The following is a 14079-nucleotide window of genomic DNA, read 5'->3' as shown; positions in this document are numbered from 1 at the left end:
GAGGTAAATGATTTGCCAAGGACAGTCATAGGAAATGATCCATTTGGAACCAGAATCAGGTCTTCCTGGATCCCAGCCTGTGCATTTTCTGTTCTGGCTGGAACTGAGGATTTCTGTTGGGGAATGGTGGTCACATGCAGCCAGGTTATGAGAGATTCTACAGTCATATTAGCTAAGAACCGCCCTGAACAGTTTTTTCTGTGATGGACGGAAGTGGCCCCTGGTGTGGGTCAGGTGCATATGGGGTGCCCTGCCTCGCATGCAGCATCTGCTGCGTTGGCCCTAATGGGGCTGCTCTTGTCCTCTGTGTTGCACAGGTCACGACTGGTGCGTCCTCAGTCTGGGGATCCAAGGAGTCATCCGGGGCTTCGACGTGGACGTTTCTTACTTCACGGGAGATTATGCTCCTCGAATGTCGATTCAAGCAGCAAACTTGGAAGAAGGTGCGTTAGGAACCACTGTCCCCAAAATGAGAATTATGGGTCACATGGCTCCTCTGGCCAGCCACACCCCCACAACTGCTCACTTTCCGTACCACCCAGACAGCTTCAGGAGCTTGACTAAGGCTACTTTATTGTAATGGGGCTGTAGGACTAGGACTCCTAGTAGAGCGCTCTGTGGTTTTTGATTTGTAGCTTAATAGTGTTAACAGCCAGATATGGATTTTATCATTCCCACGGTCCTTCAGCTTCACGCAGAGGCAGGCCATCATCCCTGGAACATGGGTGAGCAGGTTGCTGGGTGGGCGGGAGGGAGTGGGTTGTGCCTCAGATGACCCGGGTGATGTGGAGCCAGGTCTGGGACAGCTGTGGGGTGAGTAGCACCAGCCCTGCTTTGGGCTGTCCCAGTGTGTGTGATGGGGGCAGCTACTATGGCATTTTTGGCAAGGGTTCCTATCTGCATCTTGGAATGCTGGACCTATGAATCCTGCAGGCTCTATAAATGAGATGTATTCTGTGAAAGGGCCATATACACAGAGCAGACCCCAGGTGCCGAAGAAGCCAAGAAACCAAAGAAAGAGGCCGACAGATCCAGTTTGTTGGTAACGGGTATTTTATTGGGGGAACTTATGGACAGAAGCGTGGCCTTGGGTGGCAGCAAGATGGGTAAATATCTGCACTGTTACTGCCTGGACTCAGGGCTCACATGCTGCAGGGAAAGGGACTGCGTGCTCCAGCGGGACAACTGAAGGCAACCTCCAGAACTGGGAAGAGGGCTGTGTGCATCACAGCCTCTAATTTGTGCGATAACATCAAGGTTGACACGTTCTGGACTAAGGACAGTAAATCAAGTTGGAATCAGGACGTGTTCACAGCATTGAGGCTAATCAGACATTGACATGGCAGATTCGCATCCAAGATGGAGTCACTTTTTCTCCACAGACCTGTATTTTTATTCCTTTGATATCATCTGATGTTGACTTTAGCATTAATTTAAAAAAAGTGTACAATTATGTGTGTGTTTATACATGTACTTAGGGAAGATAAGTCAATGTGGGTTGGCAAGTTTACACTGAAGTGCTATGTGCACAGTACTACATAGGGCTCTGTGGACATGAACGGGCCCCGCTCCCTGAAGATGGCTGGGGCACCTGAACAGGAAATGATGCTACGAGAGATGCTACTCTAAAAGCGGAAATGACCAATGACAAACGAGTAAGATTGTTTCAGCAAGCCCCTCAATTATCCATGAGTGCTTCTATTTCTGAATTGCCCCAGTATTAATTCTAAGGATGCCACTGGGAGAGGTGGTGTTTCTGGAATTGACCTTGTAATAGTCAACTTTGAAAACTCTAGCGATGTGATAAACTTGTTGAAGTTTGAGCTAACTTGGAGATGACATTTACTATTTGACAAGCAAATGTAGTATCAAACATCTTGTACTATTTTTTGAAATGACTGTTATTATATTAAATATTGAGGAACTCCAACAAGTGTGTCTATTACTTTGATCATCTGATACTTCGAAATATCTTTAGTGTTATTTGCAAAGCGAGAATTACCATACAAACCACTAAGAGAGTAGATTCCTTTTGATTTTGAACCCTAATCTTAATCCTGAATGGTCATTCCAACTACAGATAAACTACCAGAAATCCCAGAAAGAGGAATCAGGACAGGAGCTGCAGCCACTCCCGAGGAGTTTGAAGCCATTGCTGAGGTACATCTCCCCCAAATGAATTGGGTCTTGTCACCAATTATTAGGAGGATAGGGAAACTGCTCTGCACACCTGACTGTGCAAGGCGATTCTTGGGGACGCCCAGCCCTGGTGCTCCCCACATCATTTGCTTACCCACTATGGCCTTACAAATGTCTCAGTGGTTCATTCAACCTGAGAAGAGTGAGCATCATGACCCAAAGGGTTCCACCAGCACCCACCTGCAAATGGCTGCTGGCCCTGATATGCGCACATACGGAAACTGATAGTAAGCGTTTAAACACTTTCTATACCGACTTGATGTAACTTGAAGTCACTTTTGTGTGTGGAGAATTTAATAAAAGAAACAGTTGGGGGAAAAAATAAACAGGGCTTGTGTTTTGGTACATTCTTGTTTTTTTTTTTTGAGTTTATTTAGTAATTAATTTGTATTGTTTCTTACAGAAATGTTGATCCATAACAGACAGGAAAGTAAATAACAGCAACAGTAAACAGGGCCGTTAGTTTGAGAAGTGCTAACCTAGAGAAAATGGTTGCAAGGTTCAGGACAACAGATTTCCCCAGATGTCATGGTGCATGGCAGTAGCCTTGGTTTTTATTTGAATGTTCACCTCGCCACACCTCAAGGTGAAGACATTTGGAGGGTCTGAGATCTTGTCCTTCATTCGCAAGCCTCTGCCACCATCACCCACTGGCTATTTTGATCAGTGAAAACAAAACAGGCCTTTATTCTGTTTTTTATTAAACATGGGGCTTGATATGTACTGTTTTTATTAAAGTGTTTCATTAGGTATCCATCATGATTTATTTATTTATTTATTTGTTTATTTTTTGGGACGGAGTCTGGCTCTGTCGCCCAGGCTGGAGTGCAGTGGCGCTATCTCGGCTCACTACAAGCTCTGCCTCCCGGGTTCGTGCCATTCTCCCGCCTCAGCCTCCCGAGTAGCTGGGACTACAGGCTCCTATCACCACGCCCGGCTAATTTTTTGTATTTTTAGTACAGACGGGGTTTCACCGTGTTAGCCAGGATGGTCTCCATCTCCTGACCTTGTGATCCGCCCGCCTCGGCCTCCCAAAGTGCTGGGGTTACAGGCGTGAGCCACCGCGCCCGGCATCCATCATTAATTTTTATTCCAAAGTATCTCCACACCTTAAGTGCTGCAGAGGCAATAGCATGACAGAATTTATTGTTTTCAAGAGCAATTGCTGACATTTCTATATTTATTGCTAGCTAAAATCCGACGACTGGAGTTACTTGGTTCCCATGACAGAGCTTAAGCCAGGAAACCCTGCTTCCGGCCACAACTATTTTCTTGTCAATTCCCAGCAGAGATGGACTCATATCAGACTCAACATTTTCCCAGGTAATCGTGACATGGACTTATCTCCAGTTCCAAGGCTTCTTTATTTTATGTTGATATATTTATAAAATATAAAATGACTTGCTCTTTCCTTCTTGGTAATTGATCTCTCTAGCATTTCAGGATTGTAATTTCCCCTTTTTATGCTCTAGAAAATTCTTGTTTTAATCCACACATCAATAGGTGGTTACTGAAAAATTATCAAGTAAATTAGGATGTGGTGGAACTAAGTTGTATTAGGTTAGATAGATCCTAACTAGATTTCACAAGTGTGCTATATTAGCAGCTGAAGTGGTATGTACAAATGACTCATTTTATTTTTTAATAGCTTTATTGTGATATAATTAACATGCAGTTCACCCATTTGAAGTGTACAATCAATGATGTATAGCATATGCATAGACACGTGCAACCATCACCATACCTTTAGAACATTTTTATCGCCTCAAAAAGAAACCCCATATCCTTTAGCTATCATCCCTCATCTTCCCTATCCCGAAGCAACCACTAATTTACTTTCTGTCTTGATAACTTTGACTATTTTGGACATTTCATATAAATAGGAATTATATAATACTGGTCTTTTGTGTCTGACTTCTTCCACTTAGTATAATGTTTTCAAGATTCATCTATGTTGTAACACGTATTAACACTTCATTTCTTCTTCTGTAAGCCTAATATTCCATTGTAGGGATATACAGGTTGAGCATCTCAAATCTGAAAGCCCCAAATTTGAAATGTTCCAAAATCCAAAACTTTTTGAGTGCTGACATGATGCTCAAAGGAAATGCTCACTGGAGTATTTCAGATTTTGGATTTGGGACACTCTATCAGTAAGTATAATGCAAATATTAAAAAAACCCTGAAATCCAAACACTTCTGGTCTCAAGCATTTCAGATAAGGGATACTCAACCGCTACCACATTTTGTTTACCCATTCATTAGTTGACAGACACTTGTTTCCATCTGCTGGTTATTTTGAACAATGCTGCTGTAAACATTTGTGTATAAGATTTTGTGTGGACCTATGCTTTCTTTTGTTGAGTGTATGCCTAAGATTGCACTTTCTGGGTCATATGATAACTCTGTGTTTAGCTGTTTGAAGAATTACTAGCCTTTTTCAAAAGTGCTGCACTATTTTACATTCTTACCAGCCACATAAAGGAGTGCTGATTTCTCCCTATCTTTCCCAACACTCACTATTTGTTTATAGTCGTCCTAGTGGATGTGAGGTGGTGTCTCATTGTGGTTTTGATGTGCATTTCCCTGATGACTAATGAGGAGGAACATCTTTTCATATGTTTATTGGCCATTTGTATATTTTATTTGGAAAAATTTCTCTTCAGATTTCTATTCACTTAAACAAATTTCAACAGGTGTTTGGGGGAACAGGTGGTGTTTGGTTACATGGATAAGTTCTTTAGTGGTGATTTCTGAGATTTTGGTGCACCCATCACCAGAGCAGTGTACACTGTAACCAATGTGTAGTATTTTATCCCTCACCCCCCACCCTTCCTCCCATTGTATCATTCTTATGTCTTTGCATCCTAATAGCTTAGCTCCCACTTATAACTGAGAACATATGATGTTTGGTTTTCCATTCCTGAACTACTTCATTTAGAATAATGGTCTCAAACTCCATCCAGGTTGCTGTGAATGCAATTATTTCATTCCTTTTTATGGCTGCATAGTATTCCATGGCATATGTATATATATACCACATTTTCTTTTTAAAAATATTTTCAATTATGGGTACATAGTAGGTATATATATATATATTTATGGGGTACATGAAATGTTTTAATACAGGCATGCAATGCATAATAATCACATCATGGAGAATGGGGTATCCATCCCCAATCCATTGTGTATATATACCACTTTTAAAATCTATTCCTCCATTAGTGGGCACTTAGTTTGATTTCATATTTTGGCTGTGACATTGTAAACAGTGTCACAGTAAACTTGGAAGTGCAGATATCTCTTCAATATATTGATTTACTTTCTTTTGGATATATACACAGTAGTGAGATTGCTGGACGAATCTATTGTTGTCTTATTTTTAGTTTTTTTGAGGAGTTTTCATAGTTTTCCATAGTGAGTGTACTAATTTACATTCTTACCAATAGTGTACATGGGCTTCACTTTCTCCACATCCTCGCTAGCATCCACTATTCCCCCTGTCTTTTTAAATAAAAGCTGTATTACTCTGCTCTCACGTTGCTATAAAGATACTACCTGAGACTGGGTAACTTACAAACAAAAGAGGTTTAATTGACTCACAGTTCTACGTGACTGGGGAGGCCTCAGGAAACTTACAATCATGGCAGAAAGAGAAGGCAAAGCAAGGCATGTCTTACATGGCAGCAGGATCGAGCGAGAGAGAGAGAGAGACAGAGACAGACAGACAGAGAGAGACAGAGAAAGGGGGAAGAGCCACTTTTAAACATCAGATCTCATGAGAACTCCCTATCACAAGAACAGCATGGGGAAAACCACCCCATCATCCAATCACCTCTAACCAGGTCCCTCCATCGACATGTGGGGATTACAATTAGAGATGAGGTTTGAGTGGGGATACAGAACCAGACCATATCAAAAGCCATTTCAACTGAGGTGGGATGACATTTCATTGTGGTTTTGAGTCGCATTTTTCTGATGATTAGAGATGTTAAGCACTTAAAAAATATACCTGTTGTCCATTTGTATGCCTTCTTTAGAGAAATATCTATTCAGATCGTTTGCCCATTTATAAATTAATTTTTTTTGCTACTGAGTTGTTAGCTATTGAGTTGTCCTTATATATTCTTGTTATTAATCCCTTCTTAGGTGGATAGTTTGCAAATATATTTTTTTCCCATTCTATGGGTTGTCACTTCCCTTTGTTATTTCCTTTGCTGTACAGCAGCCTTTTAGCTTGATGTAATCCCATTTGTCTGTTTTTCCGGTTGTTGCCTGTGCTTTTGCGGTCTTACACACAAATCTTTGCCAAGACCAATGTCCTAGAGCATTTCCCCAACGTTTTCTTCTAGAATTTTCATAGTTTTAGGTCTTAGATTTATGTTTTTCATCCATTTTGATTTTATTTTGCATAAGGTGCTAGATAGGGGTCTGGTTTCATTCTTCTGCATGCAGTTATCTAGTTTCCCCAGCACCATTTACTGAAGAGACTGTTCGCCATTGCATGTTCTTGGTGCCTTTGTTGAAAATGAGTTGGCTGTAAATGTGTGGATTTATATCTGGGTTCTCTATTGTGTGTCTGTTTTTATGCCATTACCATGCTGATTTGGTTATATAGCTTCATAGCACATTTTGAAGTCAGATAGTGTGATGCCTTCAGCTTTGTTCTTTTTGCTTTGGTTATTCAGGGTCTTTCATTTAAGTTTTACTTTTTAAAAATATTTCTGAGAAGAATATCATTGGTATTTTAATAGGGATTGAATTGAATCTGTAAATTGCTTTGGATAGTATTGTCATTTTAACAATATTAATTCTTTCAATCTAGGAGCATGGAACATCTTTCCATTTTTTCTCTGTCCTCTTCAATATATTTCATCAGTGTTTTATAGTTTTCCTTGTATAGCTCTTTCACTTCTTAGGATAAATGGATTCCTCAGTATTTTATAGTTTTTGTAGCTATTGTATATGCGATTGCCTTCTTGTTTTATTTTGTAGATTGTTCACTGTTGGTATGTATAAATGGTACTGATTTTTATACATTGAATTTGTATCCTGAAAATCTACTGAATTAGTTTATCAGTTCTAACAGTTTTTGGGTGGAGTCTAGGTTTTTCTAAGTATAAGATCATGTTGTCTGTGAAGGAGGAGAACTTGACTTCTTTATTTTCAATTTGGATGCCATTTATTTCTCTTGCATAATTGCTCCAGCCAGGACTTCCAACATTATGTTAGTAAAAGTGGTGAAAGTGGGCATCCTTGTCTTGTTCCAGATCTTAGAGAAAAGGCTTTCATTTTTTGTCTGTTAAATATGATGTTACCTGTGGGTTTGTCATATGTGGCTTTTGTTATTTTGAGGTAGTTTTTTTTCTATGCCCAATTTATTGAGGGTTTTTTTTTTTATCATGAAGTGATGTTGAATTTTATCAAGTGCTTTCCAGTATTTATTGAAATGATCATATGGTTTTCGTTCTTGGTTCAGTTAGTGATGTATCATGTTATCATGTTTATTGATTCATGTATGTTGAGTCATCCTTGCCTTCCTGGAATGAATTCCACTTGATCATGGTGAGTGATCTGTTTATTGTGTTGTTAAATTCAGTTTGCTGGTATTTTGTTGAGGATTTTTGCATCTATGTCCATCAGTGATATTAACCTGTCGTTTTCTTTTTTTGTTGTTGTCTTTGTCTGGTTTTGGTATCAGGGTAATACTTGCCTTGTAGAATGAGTTTGGAAGTATTCCTTCTGCTTCAATTTTCCTGAAGAGTTTGAGTAAAATTGTTATTAGTTATTCCTTTTACGTTTGGTAGAATTCAGCAGTGAAGCTATTAGGTCCTGGAATTTTGTTTGATGGGAGACTTTTTAAATTTCAGCTTTGATCTCATCATTCATTATTGGTGTATTAAGATTTTCTGTTTCTTCACGGTTCAATCTTGGTAGATTGTATGTGTCCAGAAATGTATCCGTTTCTTCTAGGTTTTCCAATTTGCTGGTATGTAGTTGTTCATAATAGTCTCTAATTAATCTTTGTAATTCTGTGGTCACATTTCCTTTTGGCTGAGTACAGTGGACTTTATTGATGGTATGTGACAGGATGTGGCTCCCTGGGCCCCTCTCTCTTCAGGGGGCCTAGCATGGAAACTGTGTCAGGGGGAGATTCTCAGTATGGTGGGAGAGTGAGTGTGGCAGGGACTCCCTAGCAGCTGAGAACCTCTCTAATCCTCTTGTGCTCTTGCTGGGGCTGGTGGTCCAGGGTCTCTTACTCTTTGGAGGCCATGTGGACCATGAGGTCCACTACCCTGTTGCCAAATTCATTGTCATACCAGGAAATAAGCTTGACAAAGTGGTCATTGAGGGCAATGCCAGCCCCAGCATCAAAAGTGGAAGAGTGAATGTCTGTTAAAGTCAGAGGAGACAACCTGGCACTCACTATAGCCCAGGATGCCCTTGAGGGGGCCCTCCAATGCCTGCTTCACCGCCTTTTTGATGGTATAATATTTGTCAGGTTTCCCCAGCTGGCAAGTCAGGTCCAAAACGACACAGAGGTGGGGATATGGAACACCATGCTAGTGAGCTTCCATTCAGCTTGGGGATGACCTTTCCAACAGCTTTGGCAGTGCCAGTAGATGCAGAGATGATGTTCTGTAGAGCCCTGTGGCCATCCTGCCAACATTTCCAAGAAGGGGCACCCATGGTCTTCTGAGTGGTAGTGATTGCATAGGCTGTGGTCATGAGTCCCTCCATAGTGCCAAAGTTGTCATGGATGACCTTGGCTAGAAGGGCTAAGCAGTAGGTGGTGTATGAGGCACTACTAAGGATCTTGAGGTTGTTTTCATACTTCTCATGATACACACCCCACATAAACATAAGGGGCATCAGCAGAGGGGGCAGAGATGATGGCTCTTTTGGCTTACCCCTCTAAGTGAGCCCCAGCCTTCTCCATGGTAATGGAGATTCTAGTGGACTCAACAACATAATCAGCACCGCTGTCATTTCACTTGATTTTGGGGGGGATCTTGCTCCTGGAAGATAATGATGGGATTTCCATTGATGTCAGGTTTCTCATTCTGAGCCTTGATGATGTTGTGGAACTTGCCATGGGTGGAAGCCTACTGAAACATGTAGACCAGGTAGTTGAGGTCAATGAAGGCATCATTGATGATGACAATATCCACTTTGCCAGAGCTAAAAGAAGCCTTGGTGACCAGGTGCTTAATATGGCCAAATTTGTTTACTCTGGCCTTCATTTTCAGCTTGTTGCCTCAGGGACATGGCTGGCACTGCATAAGAATATGCAGGTGTCTGTCAAATGGAAAAGAGAAGAGAACCAGTCTCATTTTTTATGTATCCTTTTCTATTTCTGATTTTTTGGGGTCTTTTCTCTTTGTAATTAGTCTAGCTAAAAGTTCATCACTTTTGTTTCTTTTTAAAAAAACAAGTTTTTTGTTTTGTTGATCCTCTGTATTATTTTAGTCACTATTTATCCTCTGATCTTTATTTTTTTCTTCTACTAGTAATTTTGGGATTGGTTTATACTTGCTTTTCTAGTTTATTGAGCTGCATTGTTAGATTAATTTGAAGTCTTTCTACTTCTTTGGTATAGGTATTTATTGCTATAAACTTCCCTCTTAGTACTGCCTTTGTTGTATCCCATATATTTTTGTATGTTGTATTTCCATTTTCATTTGTTTCAAGCATTTTAAAAATTTCCTTCTTAATTACTGACCTATTTGTTGTTCAGGAGCAAGTTGTTTAATTTACATGTGTTTGTGTATTTTCCAATGTTTCTGTTATTATTGATTTCTAGTTTTATTCCATTATGGTCAGAAAAGATACTTGATATGATTTCTACTGTTTTGAATTTGTTTAGACTTGTTTTATGGCCCAAGACATGGCCTATTCTAGAGAATGTTCCATGTGCTGATGAAAAGGATATATATTCTGCAGCAGTTGGGTAAAATGTTCTGTAATGTCAGTTAGGTCCATTAGATCTAGTGTGTAGTTCAACTTCACTATTTCTTTGTTGATTTTCTGTCTGGATGATTTGTCCATTACTGAAAGTGAGGTGTTGAAGTCCCCTACTATTATTGTATTGCAGTCTATTTATCCCTTTAGATCTATTAATGTTTGCTTTATATAAGACTTGAAAGCTCTGGTGTTGGACACATAGATATTCGTAATTGACCCATTTATCATTGCACAGTGTCTTGTCTTTTTTTTTTTTAACGGTCTTTGATTTGTAGTCTATTTTATCTGATATAAGTGTAGCTACTCCTGCTCTTTTTTGGTCTCTGGTGGCATGAGATATCTTTTTCCATCCTTTCACTGTCAGCCTATTTGTGTCTTTATAGGTCAAGTGGGTTTCTTGTAGGCAGGATATAGTTGGGTCTTGTTTCTTAGTCCATTAAGCAACAGTATGCCTTTATTTGGAACACTGAGTCCATTTACATTCAGTATTGTCATCAGTAAGTAAGAGCTTACTGTCATTTTGTTGCTTGTTTTCTGATTCCCTCCCCTTCCCTTCCCTCCTTCCCCCCCTCCCCTCCCCTCCCTTTCCTTTCCTTTCCTTTTCTTTCCTTCTGCCTTAGTGGTTAACTAATTTTCTCTGATAGTATGTTTTAATTGACTTTTATTTTTAGCAAATCTACTATAGGTTTTTGCATTGTGGTTACCATGAGGCTTACAAAAACATCTTATAGATATAACAAGTTATTTTAAAGAGATGCCAACTTATCTTAGATCACAAAGAAAAAAATAGAAATAAACAAAGAAAAACTAAAAAAAACTCTACATTTTTAACTTTATCCCTCCTCCCACATTTTGACTTCATGTTGTCTCAATTTGCATGTTTTTATATTGCCTATCTTTTAATACCTGTTAAAGATATCAACAAAAAGATTATTATTTTTGATAGATTTGTCATTTGGACTTCATACTAGAGTTATGAGTGAATTACACACTATAATTACAGTGTTGGAGTATCCTGAGTTCGTTAATGCACTTAATTTTACTAGTGGGTTGTATAAATTCAAATGTTTTCTTTTTGCACATTAGTGTTTTTTTTTTTTTTCAAACTGAAGAACTTTAGCATTTCATTTAAGACTGGTGGTGGTGAATTCTCTCAGCTCTTGTTTATCCAGGAAAGATTTTCTCTCTTTCATATTTGAAAGATAGCTTTTCTGGATACAATATTCTTGGATGGCAGTATTTTTTTCTTTCAGCACTTTAAAATGTCATCCCACTTCTTCTTGGCCTGTATGGTTATCATTGAGAAGTCTGTTGTCAGATGAATTGAAGCTTCTTTATGTTATTTGCTTCTTTTTTCTTGCTGCTTTTAGGATTTTTTTATCCTTCACCTTTTTTTTTTTTTTTTTTTCTTGAGACAGCGTCTCACTTTGTCACCCAGGCTGGAGTCCAATGGTGCGATCACAGGTCACAGCAGCTTCAACCTCCTTTGGTTCAGATGATCCTCCCACATCAGCATCCCAAGTAGCTGGGACCACTGGTGCACACCACCATGCCTGGCTAATTTTTGTATTTGTTTTTTTTTTTTTTTTTTTTTTAGAAACAGGGTTTTACCATGTTGCCCAGGCTGGTCTCAAAATCCTGGGCTCAAGCAATCCACCCACCTTGACCTCCCAAAGTGCTGGAATTATAGGCATGAGCTATCATACCCAGCCTGTCCTTGACCTTTAGGATTTTTTATATGCCTTGGAGTAGTCTTATTTGGATACAATCCATTTCTTTGACCTTTCTGTACCAGGATATTTATGTCTTTATCAAGTTTTGAAAAGTTTTCTATTATTTCTTTGAATAAGCTTTCTACCCCTTGCTCTTGCTCAACTCCCTCCTCAACACCAGTAATTCTTAGATTTGGTCTTTTGAGGTAATTTTTTATATCTTGTAAGCAATCTTTATTCCTTTTCATTTTTTTCTCCTCTGTGTATTTTTAAATAGCCCATTTTGAGCTCACTGATTCTTTTTCCTCTGCTTGTTTCCTTCTATTCTTAAGAGCCTCTAATGAATTTTTTGGTTCAGCAAATACATTTTTCCATTCAAAGGTTTCTGTTTGATTTTAAAAAATTATTTAAATCTCTTTGTTAAATTTCTCTGATAAACTTCGAAGCTGCTTTTGTGTGTTATCTTTGAGGTCACTGAGTTTCCTTAAAACTGCTATTTTGAATTACTGATCACAGAGTTCATATATCACTGTCTTATTATGATCAGTCACTGGTTCCTTGCTTTGTCCATTTGGGGATGTCATAGTTCTTTGCTGTTGTTTCTTATGGCTATACATCTGTGCCTGTGCATTGAAGCATTAGTTATTTATTCCAGTCTTTCCTTTCTGGTTTGTTTCAGTTTTTGTTGGATATATTTGCTTAGATGTAGGGAGTGTCCAATATTTTAGCTTCCCTGGGCCACACTGGAAGAAGAAGAATTGTCTTGGGCCACACATAAAATACACTAACACTAACGATAGCTGATGAGCCAAAAAAATGTTGCAAAACAATCTCATACTGTTTTAAGAAAGCTTATGGATTTGTGTTGGGCCACATTCAAAGCCACCGTGGGCCTCATAAGACCCACTGCCCATGTGTTGGACAAGCTTAGCTTAGAGAATCTTTATAAATTTCCTGTTGATTTTATTTCCTGCTAGGTAGCTGCCTACTTTTCAGCACTAGATGGCACCTTAAGCCCAGGATTGCCTCATTTGTCGAAAGCAATCAAATTACTGCCCATCAGAATAGGGGAGGTCCCAGGGAGCATATTCTAGTGGTGTGGGAAGGTTAGCTAGATGTTTGTCTCCAGGGGACCTGTGGAACAAACCTCCTACAACATGGTGTTGCTGAACAGCAACTCTGATTGGTGTTTCCTCTGGCTGAGTTACAGGGTTTGCAGGGCTGAGGATGTCTCACCTTCAGTGTGAAGCCTCCACCTTATGGATCATGAGATGGGGTCACTGTAGCCCCAGTATCTCCCTGGCCATGCCTAAGGTAGGATCCTGTCCCATGAGTCAGGGCTGGGTCAAATAAAGGAGCCCCCGCCTCTCAACCACACTCACCCAGGACTTAGCCTCAGCAACAGGCATATAGGGGCAGAATGAGAAGCCCTGATGTCCTGCATCTCCTGGGAAGACAGCCCTGCAACCATGGGCTGCACTTGTTTGCAGTCTCCACTTTGCTGACCTGGGAGAGGGTGTGAAGGTGAGGTGTTGGTTCAAATACTGCAGACTCTCACTGTTCTTACTGAATTTTAGCAGATATTCTTGAATAGATGTTGCTGAATTTTCTGTATGCCCTTAGGACCATTTCCAGAGACCTGAAGTGTTTTCCCATCCCTCAACCCCTCTAAATTTCACCAGCTCCACTGAGGAACAGGACAGCAAAGCTCCTCCTGCTGTCATGCCAGAAGTGGTTCTCTGGAACCTTATTTTAGATGCAATGTTTCTTCGGTTATGATGCTTTAAAGTGAGACATGAAAATAGAAAGATCTAAACACATGTTTACTAATATTAATTACCCACTGAAATAATCTGTTCTAAAAACAGTGCAAGAAAATGAATGAGCAAAGCTTACAAGAGATTCAGACCTTTTTCCCACTTGTTAATTTCACATACACTATGGAATAACTACTTTGAGCTACAGACTGAGCACTGGCCATAAAATCATTTTCCTGACAATGTGTAGGGCAGAGCCAAAAGAGTGTATGCTTCATGAAGAAAGGGCTGTGGGTCCAGATTGTCATATTTTTACACCTGATACTTAGCACAGCATGGGGAACACAGGAGAAGCTCAATAATTATTTGTTGTTAGATGTAATTGACAGAGTCCTTGTCCTTATGAAGTGAATAACCCAGTGGGAGACAGATAAGAAAAATAATTT

At 39.7% G+C, this 14079-nt stretch overlaps 1 protein-coding gene across 2 annotated transcripts in view; it reads left to right on the top strand.

The window, feature by feature from the left end:
- ALLC (allantoicase) overlaps positions 1–14079 on the top strand; it is a 46492-nt gene that overhangs the window by 22114 nt on the left and 10299 nt on the right. For both annotated transcript variants that reach the window (XM_063713794.1, XM_024242533.2), the window contains exons 5-7: positions 318–443; positions 2081–2160; positions 3390–3522. In XM_063713794.1, coding sequence (XP_063569864.1) covers positions 318–443; positions 2081–2160; positions 3390–3522 — 339 coding nt within the window. The remainder of the gene's footprint in view (positions 1–317; positions 444–2080; positions 2161–3389; positions 3523–14079) is intronic.

Source organism: Pongo abelii, chromosome 12, assembly GCF_028885655.2.
Source record: "Pongo abelii isolate AG06213 chromosome 12, NHGRI_mPonAbe1-v2.0_pri, whole genome shotgun sequence".
Classification (NCBI taxonomy): domain Eukaryota; kingdom Metazoa; phylum Chordata; class Mammalia; order Primates; family Hominidae; genus Pongo; species Pongo abelii.
This window is presented reverse-complemented; position numbering and strand designations above follow the sequence as displayed.